General features: G+C 39.1%; 1 protein-coding gene across 1 annotated transcript in view; it reads right to left on the bottom strand.

Moving 5' to 3' along the window:
* Nucleotides 1-8,909: 8,909 nt before the first annotated feature.
* UBN2 (ubinuclein 2) overlaps nt 8,910-20,645 on the bottom strand; it is a 50,284-nt gene continuing 38,548 nt past the window's right edge. Inside the window, 6 exon segments of the mRNA XM_059815971.1 lie at nt 8,910-9,633; nt 10,673-10,762; nt 11,546-11,792; nt 15,802-17,379; nt 17,973-18,015; nt 19,402-19,452. Coding sequence (XP_059671954.1) covers nt 9,584-9,633; nt 10,673-10,762; nt 11,546-11,792; nt 15,802-17,379; nt 17,973-18,015; nt 19,402-19,452 — 2,059 coding nt within the window. The 3' untranslated portion in view covers nt 8,910-9,583.

Here is a 20,645-nt window from a genome sequence, read left to right as displayed (position 1 = left end):
CTTCCTTTTTTGGAAGATGTTGACAGCCGCTGACCGAGCAGCGCCTCCCCGCGGGCGGCTCGCGGACCGGAAGACATCTGTCGCGCAGCCCCCTGGGAACGCAGGGAGGGGGCCGTCTCTCGGCAGGAGGTGGCGGTGGCCCGGCCTGGGAGGGCAGGTTTTTTTCAGCTCGTACATCAGGCCGGGACGCCAGACGGCTTTGGACGATAGAAGGCCCTTCTATCCTAATCTTCTGATAGATTTGAAAAGCTGCTCCTTGCTCGCAGCATTTCCCTTGCCTGTGTGGTTGCCCTGACTGGAGAAAGCTATAGATTCCCCCCCACCCTCCAAACCCCACAACCTAAAACATTAAACCCCCCAAAGCAACAACACTGAGTGGAAACTTTTTACATCTTTATTTTTGTGAGAAATCACAGAGACAGGGCGAATATGTACATTCCTCTTAACACAGCACAGACACATGACACACAAAAAAAAAAGTACACTCATGAAAAAAGCCTGTCGCAGTCAGGGACAGGGAACAGCTACGCCGAACTGAGTAAGGCTCCTACCGCAGAACAGGGGTCTGCCGGCAAGGTTGGATCCCAGAGCAAAGTCTGCTGCCAAAAGAATCTTTGCACTCCTTTCATGAAAGCAGAAAATAAAAGGGCAAGTCCCTCTTGGAACAAGTGGAGGCAGCATTATCTGCAAGGTTCCCAGGATACAAACCCTATTACTGTGTTTGGACCAAAGCACTGATAAAATGAGAAATGCGCTCCAGCTTTTCTTGCAGAGGGCCAGTAGTCCCAACCTCTGAAAACATCAGACTTCTCAGGGATAGAAAACCTGAGTATCTGGAAGGAGTGAAAACATCAAGTAGTCACACAGAAGAGAGTTAAAATTAGTCTCCCTGATAGGGCTCTGCTAGCCACAACTGGGAATATGCAGGGGAACAAACCGGCTTCCCAACTAACAAAAGACTAACAGCCATTAAACTGACCAGAACAATATACACATTTGGAACTGATGCAGGCTTTTGTGGCAGCAGCTTCTTCCTTTTCCTGCTTCAGTTCAGGATGGAAGTTAAGCAGGCACCAGTTCCTCTGGCAAAGAGCCTTACACACTTTTAAAAAATTAAAATACAAAAAAGGGGAGACAGGTGTATTTACAAAATCCATGGCTGGTACAGTACATCATTTTTAAGACACACTAAATGCTACAATCTTTCAGGTCCTGAGATTATTACAAAAAAACCCCATCAACTCAAAACTTGCGTTCAGGTCCAGTTTTATAAAGGAGAGAGTAAAGAAATCACATTTAAAACACAGTATCCCTTGAAATTACTGGAACACACCTCCAATCCAAATGAAAGTGGTGCTAACCACCCAAATGTAGCTGCATTTGGTTGTTCAGGCTTGTCACAAAAGGGGAGCATTTCACAGGGGGGTTTCTCTGGAGAGCTCATCAGGTAAGCACATGGCTGTTAGGATCCTCTCTCCATCACTAAGCCCTATTGATCTGAAATATGCGAGTATTAAAAGAAGGAAGGTGAACTTGTACAAATTCATGCTGGACTGAGTAAAGCAGCACAGGAATCACCAACTCAAAAAGGTTTGCCATTTCATCGTAACTGCACATTCCTTTGTTTGAAGCCAAGGAATGCGAAGAATTCTAGCTGTTTGTTTATAAGAAAATACTTGGCCAGCTGTTTGTTCTGAGCTACCTAGGGAAAGGCAGGAAAACACTTTGTCCATCTGTTTCGCAGACTTTCATTGTCTTGGGGATCCTAAGCAAGTCAGGTAGAGTCAAGCTGGCTGTATCCAAACTTGCCAAAATACATACTAAAAGGGACACCACACAAAGGATATGAGGCCAAACCTCTGTCGAAGGGATGATCCCCACTACCATTAGCTGTGCAGGCAGGTATTCGGACACTGTATTCTTGACTGAACCTCTTTATCAAGCAGAACTAAAAGGGACTTGAACCCACACCTGTTTTGTTATTTTTTTTTTCAATGATATATTCTGAACATAGTGCTTTTGTATCATCAGAAATTATCACAGATGCCCTTTTATTATAAGCACCCAACTTTAAGCTAGAGAATGCCAACATTTTAACGATTACTCATTAAATGCTTTTAACCCTCAGTAAAAGATGACTACAAGAGACAAATCGCATAGCAAGGGTACTAGTTTAACTGCTAAAATATAACACTGCTCAGTAGACTTTTGGGGGTAAAAAGTTGCAGTTAATTTTGTAAATTTTTTAAACAGCAGTCCAAAAATAAAATTTCTCCATCTATTTCCAGTATAGATCTTGAGAACTATGCAAGAAAATGGTACTAATTACTACATGATGGAATCACTGGCAATAAAACACACACTACAGTTCTCACCTCTGAGCTAAATTGTTATTTGTAGTTACACACAAGACTAAAAGATCAGTGAGAAATACCTGGGGATCGCAATTTAGCTTTTATTTAAAGATCCAGCTACTGTGTAGCCCATAACTCCCCTTGTTTAGAAGCAACTTCATTTAAGTGAGAAATTGATGTAATTCACTTCTGATACTGGAGGGAAACCTGGGATGTCTCATTCGTTTCTCCCCAAATCCAATCTGTACATTAAAAAAACCCATTGCTGCAGCTTCTTAAACCAATTTTGAGAACTGAATATTCTAAAAAATTCAGACTAAAACCTGTCACAAGAGGTGATTTTAGCTTCCCTCTCGAAGCAACTTCATGACACTTGACACTAGGTGTTGCACCAGTGAAAGTTTCTTTTTTAAAATACAAATTTCTTTCTTCACGTTAGCAAAAAAGACTTCTGCAGTACAGACATTCAAAAATATTCCATTTTCTTTGGGTAAAACTTCAAAATGTGTTAAGAGGGGTAGCTGGGGGAAGGAATGCATGTAACACTGAAACACATAAATACTTATCTGCATAGTTGATATTAGTGACTACTAATCAAACTAAGGCCTTATCTGGAAAAAGCTGAGAACACAAGAAAGTTTCTTCCCCCACTCCCCACTCCTCTGGTGAAATCTGGTAAATCTCAAAGCAGCTCTGGCTGTCTCAGCAGCTACTTGGTTTGGCCTATGATGGTGGTATCTCCTGACTGGTTTTGGTCAATTCTCTCCCTCCCTTTTTCTCTCGGTACTAGACAGTAACAAACACAACTATCTGTTGTTAAAAATACATCTGTACACACTGCTGGGCAAAAAAAAACAACCCCAAAAAACAAAACCCCAAACCCCTTAGTATTGAGCATGATAGGAGTCAAACATAGTATACACTGCTTGCTTTGGATTACTTCACCATAAAGAAAAACTTACTAGTTAATGGTTATTAAAGCAGGAGATGATGGCAAGGGAAGAGGCTGAAATTCACTTCTAGATACAAAGCATGTTTGGTTTTTTTTTCCAGAGTTGCTCTGTAGAATTACAGCTGTCAAAAATGGCTACAAAATACAGACCTATATCCTTGACTACTGACAAGATTAGCAGTTTTATTTACGAGGAGTGTGCAAAAATAGCTGTAGGGAATATTTGTACTTCCCCAGTTTTGGGCCAGTTCCAGGCCATGCTGATCTCTCAGCATAACTCATAGCAGCAGCAGGGCCTTCTACGGCCCCAAAAGGCTATTACAGCAGCAAGGGATCACCAGGTCATAGAAAAAGATGATGAAGCCACACCAGAAGTTTCCACAAACAAAGCATTCCCCTACACAATAGTTGTCTTTCCAGTGGCCCAGTAAGCATACTTCTGGCTGCTTATTTTGGCAGTAATTCTTAAGCAGTAGACAGACACAGATTTTCACAACAGCTGCATTTGTTAAAAAAAGACTGCAGCAGTCAACCATCATCACCAGCTGTAGACTCCCCATCTCACAGATTAGCCTAGGATAAAGAGCATGCATGCCCAGAATGAATTAAACAGCAACAGAAGAGCCACGTTAGCTCAGTTTACTGCCACAGGTGGATGTGACAAACTCCACTGAAGTAACTTCACTGACACACCTAAGGCAGATTAAGAAGAACCCTCACTATCACTCAAACTGGCTGAGCTACCAGCAATGGTCCTATCTTTGACTGGTGCCATTATATTGGTAGAAGAAATCTGCCTATGGCTAGTTTACGTAAAAAGGTTAAAACAAGCCAAGAATTGAAATAGCAGTTAGGTTATTCTCTGCCACAGGAACATGTTGTATTTGATACCTTATTTTCCGCTCTGTAGATGGGTTCTCCACCTATGGAGGACTCTTCATTCCATTCCCATTCTGGAAAGTAAATGCTTCCTTTTCACACTGCAACTCAAAATCAGATCTTCCCCAGCGGAAGCACATCACAGAACTAGCAGTCTAGTGATGCCTACATATGTTAAGTTAAGTTTAGGACTTGGTCAACAAGTGAATTACTAATTTCAGGTATGCATGTTTGTAATAATAATAAGTTAGACAGATCCTCAGCACAGAATTGTTAAAATCACTAGATGATCTATTGCAGATTGCTAATTTTGTCAGAGAACAAGGAAACAAGCACAGACACTATTAATGAGGGTTCACTTGCAGCTAACAACACATGAACTTACTGTTCGTTATATTAAGAGAACAAACCATTAATGAAATTTCGAGAAATTGATAAAAAGTACAACTAGAAAAGTACTTCATGGTGAATGATTTAGGCAGCACGTGAAGCATAGCCAGGTTTAACTTCAGTTAGCAGCTGCACTCTTGCAGGTTTTACCAAATTCCTTCTTACATATGATGCATGCTAGAAAGTGACAACTTTGGTAAATGCAAGAATCCTTGCAATAACTGGTGTCAAGCAGATGTGAACTAGCCGCACACAAGATTCCTTGCAATTCATCTCAACTCAAACTTGTTGCAAGCTGCTATTTTAACCTTCTTTACCCCCCACCTCCTTGGGGTAGTCAGCCACACGTCTTTGCTTCAGACTCAGTAATTGTGTGAAGCGGTCCAGTATCTAATAAGGTTGCCAGACAGGCCCCATAATGCTTTACTCGTGACCTAATTAAGACCAAAATCTAAAACCTTCAGAGAAAAATGCAAGAAGTTTCATTCCCATTAGCCACTTCCTTTCTCTCATGCACATTTACGCACACTCACACACTCTTTTACTGTACTTCCATCTTTGCACAAACGTTTACCTTTAAGTGTTTAACAGAGCCAGCAGAATGTAGAAGGATGAACAGGTTTCTCAGGAATATTGCTCTGTGTGTGTGCGTATATGTGTCAGTGTGAGAAAGAACGCACAAGCACACAGAACCAATGCCACGGTACAGCAGCTATGAAGTTACACATTACACACTTTTTTCTTTACAAAAGGGAAAAAATAGTAGAACAGCATAAAGCCATCTTGGCAAGCTTAAGATTTTTCTCCAAAATGCCTTCCAGCACTTCAGGATCTCTGAGAACAGTTTAAAAAGGGTAGGGAAATAAAATTAAAAAAAGGCACTTAAACAAAAGGCCTGAATCAAGTAAGTCATGGAGGGTAACAACCATTTCACCAGAGCTAGGACCAATCAAAATCTACCAACCTTTTTTGAATTTCTATAAAATTAAAATTGCATAAAGTGTTAATTAATCAGTCATTTACCTACTGCTTTCACCTTCTGGTTCATTTTATATAAAAAAAACAAACAAAAAGCAAGTGTCCCTTCAATGATCCCCCCCCCCGCCCCGATTCAGCAAAAGATGAAAGTTAGGTGTGGGAGGAAGCCTTCCACAGCTTGGCTTGGCTGCAGGTTTTCCCTGCAATGCCATCTTCAAAGAAATCCAAAACAAAAGCAGAAGGGGGACCACTGTGCCTTCACCAATTCACTCAAAAAAACCAAACCAACCCAAACACCCCAATACTTCTAATCAATCTGTGGGCAAAAACTACTCAAAAGAAAACCAAACAAACTGTAAACTAGATTAAAATTTGCTAATAAATACAGCCAAAAGTTCATTTTACAAATGTAGCAGCAAATGTGATAAAGTTAGTTGGAGTCCAATATGACTCCCAGAGGGTTAATGGTTCACACAACTGATGGCAGCTTGGGAGAGTTGCAGGATTTCTGTTTTCATGTCCTCAAGGGTCTTGCACCAAGTGGAGAAGGAGTGTGGAGGAAGGGTCAGGTGATGGGACTGCAGGAAGGAAACAGGCTCTTGGCACCTGTCCCACCCCCAAATCTGTGCATCAGACAACTTTGATTGGATTCAAACAAGAAGCAGAACCCAACTAATTAAAAGTTACTTCTGATTAGCAGAAAACAGATGTGAAACCCACAGCATCCACACTTAAGACTTAGTTGATCGGTACTAGTCATGTATCTCAAATCAACAGAGAAGGCTGGACAAAGTGATTTAGGCCATTTGCATCTTGGAGTGGGAGAACACTGCAGTTATAGTCCAAGGTATCAGGAAACTTCGCAGCCTGTTTTTCATCTAGCCTGCCTTCTTTCTTTGCATGTGTGTCAAAAGGATTTAAAATAGCTACCATGACTTTTGGGACTTTGGATCATGTAGCAGAAAATATTACCCAGACAGTTTTAACATCTAAAACCTGTGTTTGAAATTATTGCTTGCATTTGTTTGGGGCTTTCAGTGAGCTTGACATGTTAGCTCATATACAGTCCCCAAACCAAGTTCAGCCCTGCTGCCTGGAAAAGACAGCTCTACTTGGCTTTCTTATTGCTTGTGAATACTGAGGGTTATTTAGTATGTACAACTACAGTTTATTTATTAACAAAGGCCCTTAAAAAGTAGTAGAAACTTGGGGGAAAATGTCTTTAGAAGAGCTGCTCTGCAGAAAATAGTAAAACATTAACCTAATTTTGCATTTGGACGTTGCAGAAAACTTTCACTTCCCCATCCTGTTTATGCTATCTGCAAAGGTCTCTGGGAACCACCCTATTATTTCCTTTGATTTGGCCTTGCTAGGTTTAACCAGGGGGAACAGGGAATAGTGAATGTAGACCCTTTCATTGCTATGTTGCTGATGCCAAAGAAGCTCAGGAGCGTAGTGACTGAGAACAGTTACCCTCTGGGGGGCTGTTTGAACTAGCTTCATGAACAATGTATGATTATCTTTATTTTCATCATCCTACTACCTATTTCCACAATAAGTATTAATTTACTTGTCTCCCAAAGACTGAGAAGCTCGATAGGCCACACAGACAGGACTACTCCTACCGTCCTTAAGATTTAGAGGGGATACTCCTCAACTGAAGATGAGGCATACTTCCAGCAAGAGAGGAATGTTGAAAGGAAATTTGTGCTGTAGTTATAAAGGGCTCCAAGTCTTCCAATCTAAAATTTTATTAAGCATGAAGACAAAAGATGGCCATTTCAATAAGATGCCTTGATGAGGAAAACATAGAAGAGGTAGAACTCTCTTAGGACAGGGTCTTTTAAATATATTGCTGCCTGATGGCTCACTGCTGCAACTCCCTTAGCTACATGTATTGTTAACAAGTATCAGGTTTGACACAGTTCAGAGAATTTGCATCCTGCCAGAATTGTTAGGCCTCAAAAAACAAAAGTTGTCTTCCTTCAACCCTTCCTGGAGAAAAGAGAAAAAAAAAATCAGATAAAGCTTGCATTCTAAATAGTTTATGGTATTTTGACAGAATTTGCACAGTATTAAGAATGCCAGAGTCTATACAGCTGTATGTTTCAACTCTAACCTTGACGATGGAGATGCAAGCTTATCTAATCAACACACCACATACAAAACATTATCACTAGCTCAAAGGCATTTAATTGGCAGATGCTGTGGAGTGAAATTAATGAACTAATGCATCTTATTTTAATTCAATCTGTCTTTCACAGAAGTGTTGTGCAAAAACATTTATTGCTGAGCTCAACCCAACATTTTTATACTAAATACACAATATATATTATTTTAAATTCACGTATATATATTTATATAAAATTAAAATGAGCTCTAAATAGAAAAGAAATTGTTGTCTGGTCTAAGAAAAATAAATCACACGTAAAAGAAACCTGAAAGCTATTAAGTTAATCTAGCAAAAATATGGAAGATTCATTATCCATGGGTCAAAGTCTCTCTGGAAGGTGTGAGATAACCAGTAGTCACTGGTTTAATCTCAAATCAAACTACTGAAAAGACTAGCTACTAGGAATTTCAGCATCTTTGATCAAAGGAATGTTTTGGGGTTGAAGAAGGGCATCATACTATTTTATTTGCTCCTTTCCCCTATGACTTATTTCAGTTTCTGCCATTCTCACCTTTTATCTGACAGCGCAAGGGACTCAACAGCAAAATTCTGTCCTAGTGTCGAAAGTGCAACATGTGCTGGATACTTCCTAACCTCACAAATGAACCAGTCCATGTATTGCTATCCAAAAAAAAAGCCAGCTTTGCAGTCTTGTGCTACCATGCAAGGAAGAGTTCAGGTCAGGAACTCCCCAGGCCAGCAGGGGCTGGAAATGCTGGAGACAACCCATTCAGCCCCCAGAAGAGAAGGCACCTCTGGTCGCTTTTGAACGACTCCTCTTTGGCTAATGCCTGAAGCAGTATTAAGCTGGCTCTGGAATACGTCACAATCAGCTTTCTTTAACTAGCAAATCAGTATAATGCATGGCTTTTGGGAGGAGTTAGATGGAAGATGAGGAAGATCTAGAACGAGTAAAGAACTGGTTGTGTTTTATAAAAGACATGAATAGAACATTACTTAATTTCAGTAGCAGATAAGCACAAGGCAAAGAAAGTTAACATATGCAAGGACTGAAAAATCAGTGTGCCTTTAAAAAAAAAAAGATGAGGTAAAGAAATGCTAGTCTGACCAATAAAATGTGGGTTTCCTCTTCATGTAAATGGAAAAATTTCCATTCCCTTCCTCCCCTAAATGAGAATCTTTATATTTTAAAAAAATATATAAACAAGGAGCAAGGGATTTCCCAGTAGTCTGTGTCTCACATCTCAATGTACCAGGAGATCTGTTTTTGAAGACAACTCTCTAATGAAAAACTGCATACATCTGTAGACTCCCTAAAGCCAAACAGCCTTGAAAGCTAGAAAAATGCCCATATCAGAAACTGCATTTGTGTAAGGGTTTAATTATAATGCAAAGTATCCCAGCACCACCTCTACATAACCTTTGGTCCACAACCATAGAGTACACTCTGGACCTACACATAATCTTACACCGGGCACTTTGGGCACTAATGAAGTGGATGATTCCACCTTACACAATGGATGGAGAAACCTGTTCTAACTCTTCTCACGCTTTCAGCTCTTCATTGGACATCACCCAGAAAAAAAAATGTTTGTGCTGCTGTGGGTTTGACGATCAATTTCTTTTAAAAGCCAATCAGAGCAGATAAAAAAGCTTATTTCTTTAGGCAAGATCAAACTGTGACCAGTCTGCATGACCAGGAGGACCAGTCCTCCTTTTCCTTCTCTCTTTGATCAAGTATTGTTTTCTTTTTCTTCTTCCTCTCACCACAGTGCTTGGGATCAGAATATGTAAACATCGACAGAAACAGCAGCCCTGTGACAATAAGCACTTTCCCAACTGGGCAGATTCTGTCAGCCAACCAGAACTGCTTCAGCTCCCTTGCTTGTCCAGAAGTCACTGGTTTTTCCGCTGTAACTTAGTGTCCCCTTTACTTTGGCCTCCATCTGTAGTTTAGAAACAGGAAAAGAAAGGGAAGAACAAAAGCATGAGTGAACTTTTATTTTTATAACTTAAGCAAAAGAGACAGGAATTTGGCACATTCAGCTTTAGTATCACCAAGAAGTACATTGTCTTTATAGGGTGGAAGACTGCATCTTCTCTATAGTTCGCTTATTAGAAATAGCACTGTTGAAACCTGGTATGTCAGGTTTAATACCAAAAGATACCATTTTTCTAAAGATTAAGTTGCAGCTTGGGATACTGAAAAAAAATTAAAAATCAAGCCTTCCTTTAGAAGCCTTTACATTGTAATAAAGCATTTTCAGTATTCAACTCATGGCATTCACTGTGACAAAAATTAAGGTTGTACCAAAAAGAGCCAATTGGTTTGTTTTCACAGCCTCTTAGAGCAACATTGCCCAGTTTTTTGGTGCTGAGGGCTCTGCAGAACAGGATGAAGAACCCCTACCAAGCAACTACCACCCTTCCTGTTCCTTCTCCTGGCAAAAAAACAAAAACAACCCACAGGTGGCAAAGAAAGGATTGCATTCTGAACTGCACCTTCTAAAACTCTGAAACCATCACACTGTTCACACATGTATACACTCTTACAAGAAACATGAAAAAGCTTCTAGCTGGAAGGTCAGTTTCTCCTCCAAAGGAGAAATTAAGATTGAGTGGAAAAAACACTCTCACCAATAGACTTTATGCAGCCTGTAAACAATCATTTTAGCATCCAGTAAGTATATTTCTTTTTTCCCCACTAGTTGTACACTTAGGTTTCTAGAACTGCTACAATAAAGTATTATTGAAATTTTTGAACTTCTTTAGTTCCTGATGTTGAAGACAAGTAGAAAAAAATTTTCATGTTCCAAAAGTACTGCTGTGATAGAATGTGCACTGTGTGCTGCTATCAAAGCTTGTCCCTGTGATGTGTCTTCTCTAAATCAGTTTCAATTCTGGTGTACATTTTATTTCAGTCTAGGGCAGAAATCTGACTTTTAAGTTAAAAATAAATAGTAAGGAAAAATATGATGTCTTTACCTGTGTAAGCTTGCTGCAAGTGAGCAGGCAGAGGTGAGTGAGACAGTGTTGCTGCATGCTGAGCACCTGGCTGTAAACCCTTCAGTAAGTCTGGGGAAAAAAGGAGAGCAACAAAGATGAAAAATAAATCTTAAGGACAGAGGCAGCCTTTATGAAATAGGAAGTTTTTATTTTTACAGTGTAGCTATAGTAGCATGCTAACTTGCACAGATTTCTGAAGATGTATCTCAACAACAAAAAATAAATACCTGATAGCATTCTGATGGCTGGTATAAGTCAACAGAAACAAACCTATTCAGATATGGTTAATCAAAAGTCAGAGCAAGGACCATGCCTCGCTATTGCGATGCGACTTTTCATACTATTTCCTTCGGCAGAAAGACCAAAAATTGGTATAGGTTAAAAACATAAGGAATTTATTTTTAAGCAATCGGAAAAAATAAATACCATCTTGGTTGATACTTCCTCATAACAGAACTGTTTGGTATCTGAAAGTCTAAGCCATTACTGAGCTAAGGATATTTTGAGGAATCACCATATTAAGTCTCTTATTTGTATTGTGACATTTGGATACTCTTAAGCTATATTCCTTTATAAAGATAAGGGATTAAAAGTTAACCCTGAAAAGCATGTTCAAAACTAAGTATATACTGTGAATGTAACAATGAAGTTAAGCTTATCAAAATGTGATTCATAACATTTGGGTAATTACATAAACAATGTTTTACCAGCAAAGAATCCACATTTACTCTCCTGTAGGGATTTTCAGGAACCAAATTTGAGTGTCTCGGAACTTTATTGCTTCCCTTCTTAATTTTTATTTTCAGCATACATCTTTCCTTATAGCACGGTGTGGCAACTAATTCCACTCACTCTGAGTTAGGCTGTGGTGGAAAGCCGCTGAGGTAGATCCCGAGGTGGTTGTCACTCCAGCTGTGTCCGTCCCAAAGCCAAGCAGCTCCAAGGGAAACTGGAAGGGCACGGTCACAGGAACAAGGCCACCCAGCATCCCAAAAGGAGTTAATGGTGCAGACGTCACGTTCTGACTGGTTACAGACAGGGGTGATGCCATGAGAGTCAGAGGTGAGGCGTTAGCCAGTAATGATGCTCCTGCTGTTGACTGCACAAAGAAAAGGAGTACTTCAAGATTTTAAAGCTTTGAGTTGTATCCTTCAAGGAGATAAGAATCAACTGTTTTCTGTTAAGTGTGGCCTTATTAAGAAGTGTATTAAACTATTAATAAATATCCACTTATCCACCTAGATGTCTTCCCACTGTTCATCTACTAAGCAAGCACAATTATATCTTAGATTCAGACAGGACAGTATGGTTCATCTCATGTTTTTCTTGTCACCCTTTCAGGTAATTTCCTCTATCTCCTTTCTAATTATGCACTGGGTCTACAGTCAGGATCTAACACAACATCTTCTATTAGATTGGTAATATGAAATTATCGGATTTAGATCTGAAGTTCTTTAGAAGCACAGTACTACTCTCCCCTCTTCAAATCTGGGTCATAACAGAATACTAACTTTAGAAATAAAGAGGTTGCCTAGAAGCAATGATTTTTGAAAATTAAGATTCATACGTAAAAACCCCCAGACTTCGAGAGAAGTCAGGTTACCAAGATGCAGACATACATATAGATGTATAGATGTGTATGCACATGTCAAAGCACAAGGCAAAGGAAAATAATCTCACCACTCTCATATGTCACAATGAAGTTAAATTAACTAAGTTTAAAAATGAAAATGCAAGGTTAGCCAGAACATTTTAGCTACAACAGTTCCCAAATCACATTAACTCCTCTAACACTAGAACAGCTCATTCCTGTTTAACAATCTTTCCTTCACTATGCACACAGTAATTTTATATGCTAATAATGTTCAATTCTCTAATGATCTACTACAAAACAGTCTGTATAAAAAACATTTTGAATCAGACTCAAGCTCAGATATTTCAGGTATTTGAGCTAAAAAGACTCAGGCTGAACAGGACTTCAAACCTGTGCATTTAGACAAGTAAGCCTTAACTAAAACAAAAAAACCCTTAAACTCGTTTAATGAATACGTGATCTTAAAATGAAAATGAAATCTTGAGGTCTGCAAACAGCAAAGTGATGAAAAGTAGCTAAAGAAAGGTTACTTGCTGTCTAAGAGAAAACACGAAATTTTAAAACAGTAACCCTGTAAGTGTAAACTACAGATGTTATGTTTGTAGCAAGTGTTTGTATTGGTCGTCTTAGGAGTGACAGCTTCTAAGACATACTCCATCCCACAAGTAGAAAAAACATAGATGAAAAACTTCAACATACATCATTATTCTCTTTTGCCTTTAAAAGTACTAATTTCACAATAAGCCTTTCACAATAAGCCTAGTGTGAAATTTCAGAATTTCACACTAATTTTACAATGTATGAAAACTGTTCACTGCCTATGTTATCTTTACTGTGCAACAAAATAAAAGCCATATAGTAATCTCTTGCAATTGTGGATTTGTGAAATGCCCGAAATGGAAAGAAGCTTTGTAATGTACTCTGCCAAGACTTTGCTTACTTTCTCAAAAAGGAGGAGAGAGAAGTTCAGTGATGGAAAGAGAATGCCCTAGAAGAGTTGCAGTTCAAATGTTTCTTTTGCACCTATGATAGCACTTCATAAAAGGGTTAATCTGATCATGTAAATACATGTCACTAAGATCCTTAAAAGTCTAAGCCAGATGCCGCTCAAAAGTACTAATGACAGCTAGAGCTTTTTTAGGAAATCACATGCGGTAATTGCTGAGTTTTAGATGACTTTGGCTTTGTGATCTTAAGATGTAACTTAATAGGAATATTCCAGAGTAAAATTTCTGTGGAGCTACAGCAGGGGTAAGCTTATATTCTAGTAAATAACTGTGTCAATTAACAGGAGAAAGGAGGGAAACACTTCTTGGGAACTCTTCCTAGTTAGGAACATCTTTATTATCACATGAAATTATACAGTCTGATCTTCAATGTAAGCTGACCAGGATATTCTAATGAGCAACTCGGGTACCATTCTCATCTTCTGACCAACTAATAGCATCTCAGATAGGAATTAAACCCCTAAACCCTTAATGGAAAGGAGATTCACTTTCAGTCTTATGCAAAGTTTTAAGAGGGGTAACTAACTCCTTAGTACACTGTACCTAACAACTAGCCTGAGTCAGTTCAGCAGCCAGCCATTAGATCTCTGAGGCTAAATAGAGCCCTCTGTTATCACAAATCTCTTCCCCTTCAGTGTACTTGGTCTGGGAGGTAATTTGATTCTAATCTTCTCTCGAATGTACCCCACTGACTAAGTCTCAGTCTGCAGAGTAGCAACAGCCTTATTCCATGGTTTATCTTCCTTGCATCATTCTTCTGAACCATTTCTAGGTTATCAAAGTAACTTCTGAAGTGTCAAAAAACCCACATGTAAAGTCACAATAATTATTTTAGTGATACCATATGCTGCTCAGTACTTCTAGCTGATTTCCCACCTTCTATATACCAACACACCTTATTTTGCTGCATTACAGTATGCACTCATGTTACTTGATTATCCACCACACCCCCTCCAGTCCCCTTCAACATCACCGTCTGCCAAAACGCATTTCACTCCCCAGGTGATCAGTGCTTCTAAAAAAAAATTACTTGCCTTTAACTACAGGAAGGTTTGCCAGAATTCATCTCATCATCCAACACAACACTACTTATTTCACTCATCTGTTATCTTTAAGCACTACCACACCCATATCACATTTTCTTCTACATCACAGCAGTTGTAGCCACTGGATTCCGTTGACTGCACCAGGAAGAAAGAACTGTTTCCAGTCCATTCACTGTAGCTTTTTTTGTCTCCTCCAGGCACCTTCCGGAGTACCCAAACTGCACTGTATCTGGCTCAGCTCTTCTCTAGGCCCTATGTGGTACCTCATTGGACCTTACAAAGCATATGGGTTATGGTTTTTTCATTCAAAGTACCCAAAATAATGAAAAGGCTGTGTCAGAGCCTGCCAGACATTTCTTGTTTACTGTAACAGACTTAATGTACAGTAGAATGAAAGACCATAGAAACATCTTGTCAAAAATCATCTTGTTATTCAGCTGCATTAAGAAAAATTTGATAGCAACCTAAAAGATAAGCCGTTTTTAAAAGCTGAGTATAAATCACTACCATGCAATAGCTACGTACACTGTTCAGAAAAATACAAAGCTTTTCCATTTGCTGTACACCAAGACTCTGATATACAGTGATATTGCTTTTCTTAACTTTAAGTAGGGAAGACTTCAGGATAGAGAAAGCAATAGGAAGAGAGAAAAACCTGAAATTATACCAGTAATTAAATAATTCCCAGTAAGAAGAACGCACACCTTGGGAAAGCAGGTTGTCTTCTGGGTAAATAATGGGTTTGCATGGGTTTTAGAACAAGAGTATTTTCAAAATATTTGTTTTGTGTAATTTGTTTTATCTCCAGTGATAAAGTTCTGCATAAGCTCTCTCAAACAATTTCTAGGATATTTATACATTAATGAGGTGTCTCATTCAGTTTGACTAGATCCTACAAAATAAAATACATATTTAATCACAAATACTAAAGAAAAGCCCTTGCAAGTGTTAATTTTAAAATACAAGTCTTGCATTATACTCAAACCACCAGCAACAGAACTCTAGTTTTGCAAGTTAATCATGAAGCTTGGCAACAAATGTACCAAGACACCTTTTCATATGACCACCATCATTACAAACAAGTAAATATGCAAGAATACACAAATCCAATAATGCAAGAAAATACCACATCCCCTGAAAATATGGCCACACAAAGCTTACCTTTTCTAGTACTCTTAAAAAAAAACCAAAACAAAAGTGAATTCTGTTCCACAGTATAAACCAACCAACGTTTTACAGTGAGGATTCGTTCCACACTGATCCTTACATTTCACATCAGCTGGAAATACCTATTCACTAGGGCGAAACAATTTCATCAGTACTAGCATTTATGCTTTAGTAAATATAAACATTAAAATTATGACACATTTTCAAATCAAGGTATTGCAAGAAAGAATGTTTACAAAATAAATGTGATAAACATTAATGCAAGGTTTACATTTAAACTCATTAGATGCATACCTGCACACTGGCTGCTACAACTGGAGACCCTGAGGCAGAAGATGGTCTGTGTGGAGTTGATAATTGTTTAGTAGCACCCTGTGTTCCACTTCCTGCTCCCCCAGACAGACTAGTCCTACTAGCTCCACTTGAGTTAAGGTTACTGCCTCTGCTGGCAGGTACATTCATTCCAACTCCACCCAAATTATTTTTACCAACAGTTCCAGAAGGAGAAGAGTTGGGCAATTTTGAAGAAGCCTGAGGGTTCTTTGCAGGCTGAAGGCCTGAGGTGCGATTAGAGGGCAGCAAATTCATTGTGGGAGACTGCCTGCTGATATTTACACCACTGGTCTGTTTATGAAGGGGGTTGTTGCTGGAGTGACTACTCTGGGAAACTAGTGCACTTGAACTGGAAGAACTGGGTGTTGTTGCAGGCCTGGGGGATGAGGTGGACTTGGATGAAAATTTAGGTGATGCATTGGGCTTGGGTGTCACAGAGGGCTTAGATGCAGTGGGCTTGGGAGAGGCAGCAGGTTTGGGAGAGGCAGCCATGGAGAAGGGAGGCTTGAAACCCTGGGAAGAAACTTGTGACACCATAGCCTTGGCTAAATAGTTACTAGAGGTAGAGGTGCTGGATGTTGTCCGAGAAACCAGTGGGTGAGACACTTGAGAGCCACTTCCAGATGAGGGATTAGACAAAGGCAGGCGATATACTACAGACTTATCTTGAGCCTTGATGACTGGTGATGAGCAAGACAGTTTGGGATTACTACTCAATTTCACCACTGGATTGGTCTGTGATTTACTAATAGTTGCTTGTAAAGGAGATACATATTTCTGCTGTACAGCTGAATGCTGGTGCACCTTTGTCACTTGTGATGTTGAGGAAGAACCACCTTGAGCCTCAGAAGATGATACCAAGATATTAGCATCCTTGCTTCTTTGAGAGGAGGTGGAAATAGCTGCTTGGGTCTTAGAGGAAGAAACATGAGTCTGCGAAGAGGAGGAAGCAGCTTGGATCTGGCTTGACCTCTGTAGTCCTTGCTGAAGTAGTTTGGCTGGCAAAGGCTCTAAGGAAACCTTAGGATTTTGAATAGAAGATCCAGCAATAAGGCCTGAAGAGATACCAGTGTGAACTAGGTCCTGGGGTTTCTTTGGTACTGGCCCTGTGTGACCAGCAATAAGACTTGATGAATGGGGTGTTTGAGTGGGCTCTACTTTCTTTGAAGTTGCCAGGGGCAACTTACTCATAATGCTTGCTAGTTTCTCTTCCCTCAGTCCAGGGCGAGGTCTGGATGTTGGTGTGTCTATGGTGGATCCAAGAGGTGATCCCTTGGCACCATTATTGATAACTGCCAGAGCATCAGAAATAGAGTCCAGTGAGGGTGGGTGGAAAGATAGGTCTTCATCCAGTGAGTCATCCAAGCAGATCGTCTCTGGAGCTGGTGTGCAGCTAGAGCTGGCTGGGGTACAGACAGGTGTGCTGGAACTCAGTACAGTAGCACAACTTGAATTGACTGAAGACATACAGGTTTTCTGTTCTTTCTTTGGACTGGAGTCCTGAGAATGAAGAGATAAAAGACAGGTTTAATAGCCTTTCTGGAGTAGATCTTTAGTGAGTCTCCTTTAGTGTAATACTATTCTGTAAATTCAGATGAACTGAAGATCTACTATTGAAATTTTCATATGAAGATACCTATGATATCTAGGTGTTGGGAGTCCTATGTGCTAATTCAATAGTGCCCCACACAGTTAAGCATAATCATTGCTGTGAATAACAGGGTAGCTAATCTGATCACTAGGTAAAACTACTACTGAACTAAGACAACCCTAGTTGTGTCTAATGAGAACCTCAATCAACCTAGTACGTTATCCTCCCAACCACACATTTTTCCAGTGTTGCTGAATTTAATACATGCTGAAAACAAACACAAAGCACACATTAAAAAACTTGAAACTTTACTGGAACTAGTACCTCTTCAGTCAATTTTCAAAAAAATAATATAGCTTGAAGTTACAAAGCTATACAGAAGTCTTTTGTATTACTTTCTTTAAAGTAATACAGCACCAAGTCAATAAGCTTATAGCATTTCCTGGCGGAACCCTTCTGCCAGAATTTTTCTGGATCAGAAGCAGGTAATAGGTTGTATCAAATGATCATATAAAATTCAGATATCTAAACAGGCATTTACCTTCACTTTGGGTTTAGGGGCCAGAATCACCTTCTTCTTTGCCCTAAAACAGAGGGGATACACGCGCATCAGAAAACAAAAGAAAGGAGAGTCATTTTAGTTTTAACTGTTACCCTGATTATATCCCAATAAACTAGAAGGATGACTACTGGGGTTCAGATTAAATAAAAAAAAATCCTTGAAATAGAAAATGGGTTAAAATATAGGGGGGGAAGAGAACAAGCAGACTTTTAATCCATTTTTTGTCATGAATCTCTAAGTACATTAGATGCAAAATTCACTATATATTGCTGACATAACCTGATATATATCAGGACAGCTATTTTTTACTTTTCTAATTTAAAGAAACTTCAAAATATCAAATAATTTCAGCCTCTTATAGAGTGTCTACTTACCAGAGCTTTGTCTAAACTGAAGCCACCTATAATAGTTATATAATTTCACTTTACACTGATGTTTTTCTCACTGAGAAGTATACTTGGTGTTCTCATTTACATTTCAAACAACATAAAAACAGTTGCTTCCCCCCCCAAAAAAAAGTGTTTTGTTGCTTATCAATTGTGAAACAGTTGTATCTAACTTCTGTTTGTTGCAAGAAGCCATTTAACAAACTTCCAGGTTCTTTTGCAGTATTGTGAACACCACAGCAACAACTGCAGTTATGCGAGCAAGGACAGCATTAAGGATTATTAGTCATCAGCTTCAATTTAGAAGTTAAGCATTTTACACCTTTTTTTCCTCATTTCTATTTCTTCAAGAGGATCACCAGATTTACATCTTACAGGTCATTTATTCTCCTTTCCTAAGCAACTAGGAATATGCCCGGTTAAAAAGAGACCTCACTGTAGGTGGACCATGACTCAGTTTTGCTGTTACTTTGAAAAGTATCCTATGTTAATCTTATTTATCACAGAGGTTGCAATTTGGCTGTTTTTCAAAGTCATAATTGTTTTATGTGAATTCTGGCTAAATGTGGGCAGCTCCCGAGAGGGACATAGCATTGTCTGAAAATAAAGAAGGTAAAATTCCACTAAGATACACGGCCTTCTGTGGTTACAGAGATACTTATGAGAAAAAGAAAAAAGCAGGAAGTACTGCAGTCTGAGTTCAATTTAATGTGCTGCACAGCAAAACACAGGTAGTGTATAGTGCTTTGAAATACTCTGAGTAAAAAACATTAATCCAAGAACGAATATCCACTTGAGTTATCTAGCCACATCACAACTGAATTTAAATATAATGCCGCAAGAACATTACAGCTATGTGTCTAAATTACAGCATTAAAAAAACCTAATATTGTAAGTCTCTTCAAACAAATCCCAAAATAGCTCTCCTTCCTCCCCTCTGTCCAAAAAAAGGCAGCATGAAGATGGGAAAAGATGCTATGAACAACCTAAAGATACTAGTAAATTGTCAATATTATACTCACGGAGCAGAAGTGAGGTGATTGTGAACACTTCGGCTTTCTTTAAAAAGCATCCTAAAAGAGTGGAGAGAAAAGAAACATTAAGGTGATTCTACAGGGACAATCAGCATATGACCACCAAATATGCAAGTATCCTTGAATTTTCAGAATAACCCTTGGATTAACTGTCCCCAAAGCAGCTGGTAGGTAGTTTATCTCTACTGCTATCATGATGTAGGTTCCAGGCAGCCATAAACAAAAGAATGCTAAAAAAAAGATTTCAGATTTACATTCAGAACGCCTCAGTAAATGGCCAAGCAGAAGTCAACATAACAGAATATTACCTCCTTCAGCTGGACAGGAAAAAAATACATTTTAAATTGTCTCTCCTCAAAGGCTAACGAAATATTTTAAATATCAAATTAAGGATTATTGTAAACTCTTCACACTACATGTCTACATATTGTTCATACTTTTGGGTTTTGTGGTTAGTCTGTTGTTTGGGGTTTTTTTTAAAAGCACAGAGGAAAAAAGTCAGAAACAAGCTTGGCTACTGTATTCTAATTTTCTTTATTTTATATAGGCCATTGTGTACCATTTCTGTGACTTCAATTACACTGGACTTACACACACATTTCACTACAGAGCCAATGAATGGCAAGAGTTGTTATGACAAATCTCAACACATCATATGCTTTTATTTCCATGTTATCAACTCTCGAGCTGACAAGTGGGATGTGAAAACGATTCCTGACCTGTACACCTATCCTACAGCTTGCTACCCAAATGCAGCTGTAAATAGACAATTAATGAAAATTTGGTCCCCTTCCCTGTTTCCAGGTAGGCAAACTGGAACAGACAAGATTTTCCTATACCGCTACCATCACAGTAACACTGGCCACATCATGAACAACTGTCTAAACAAGAGCTTTCAACCACTGATAACATATCCCATAGAGCTGCAATAGTTATGAAAAATCCAAGTATCCACAATCTCATGTAATCTGGTAAGAAAACAGACATTCTCTGACTACAGTTCCAATGCTTTACTTCTCAGATTCCACTTTCAGCTCCATTTTCACATTTTCTTCACCATACTAACCTCCAAATCTGTATTACATTGCTCCCCATCAGAGACGACTGAATGCCTAAGAACATCATGGAGCAAAAGGAACATTCCTCATTACAAGTTCAATGTGCCACTTTCTGACCTACCCACCTTCTCCAGAGTATTTCCCTCCCCCCCTCCTTCCTGCTGCTTTGTCTAT

Source organism: Gavia stellata, chromosome 4 (genome assembly GCF_030936135.1).
Source record: "Gavia stellata isolate bGavSte3 chromosome 4, bGavSte3.hap2, whole genome shotgun sequence".
NCBI lineage: Eukaryota > Metazoa > Chordata > Aves > Gaviiformes > Gaviidae > Gavia > Gavia stellata.
The sequence above is the reverse complement of the archived record's forward strand: the minus strand, read 5'-3'. Positions and strand labels throughout refer to the sequence as shown.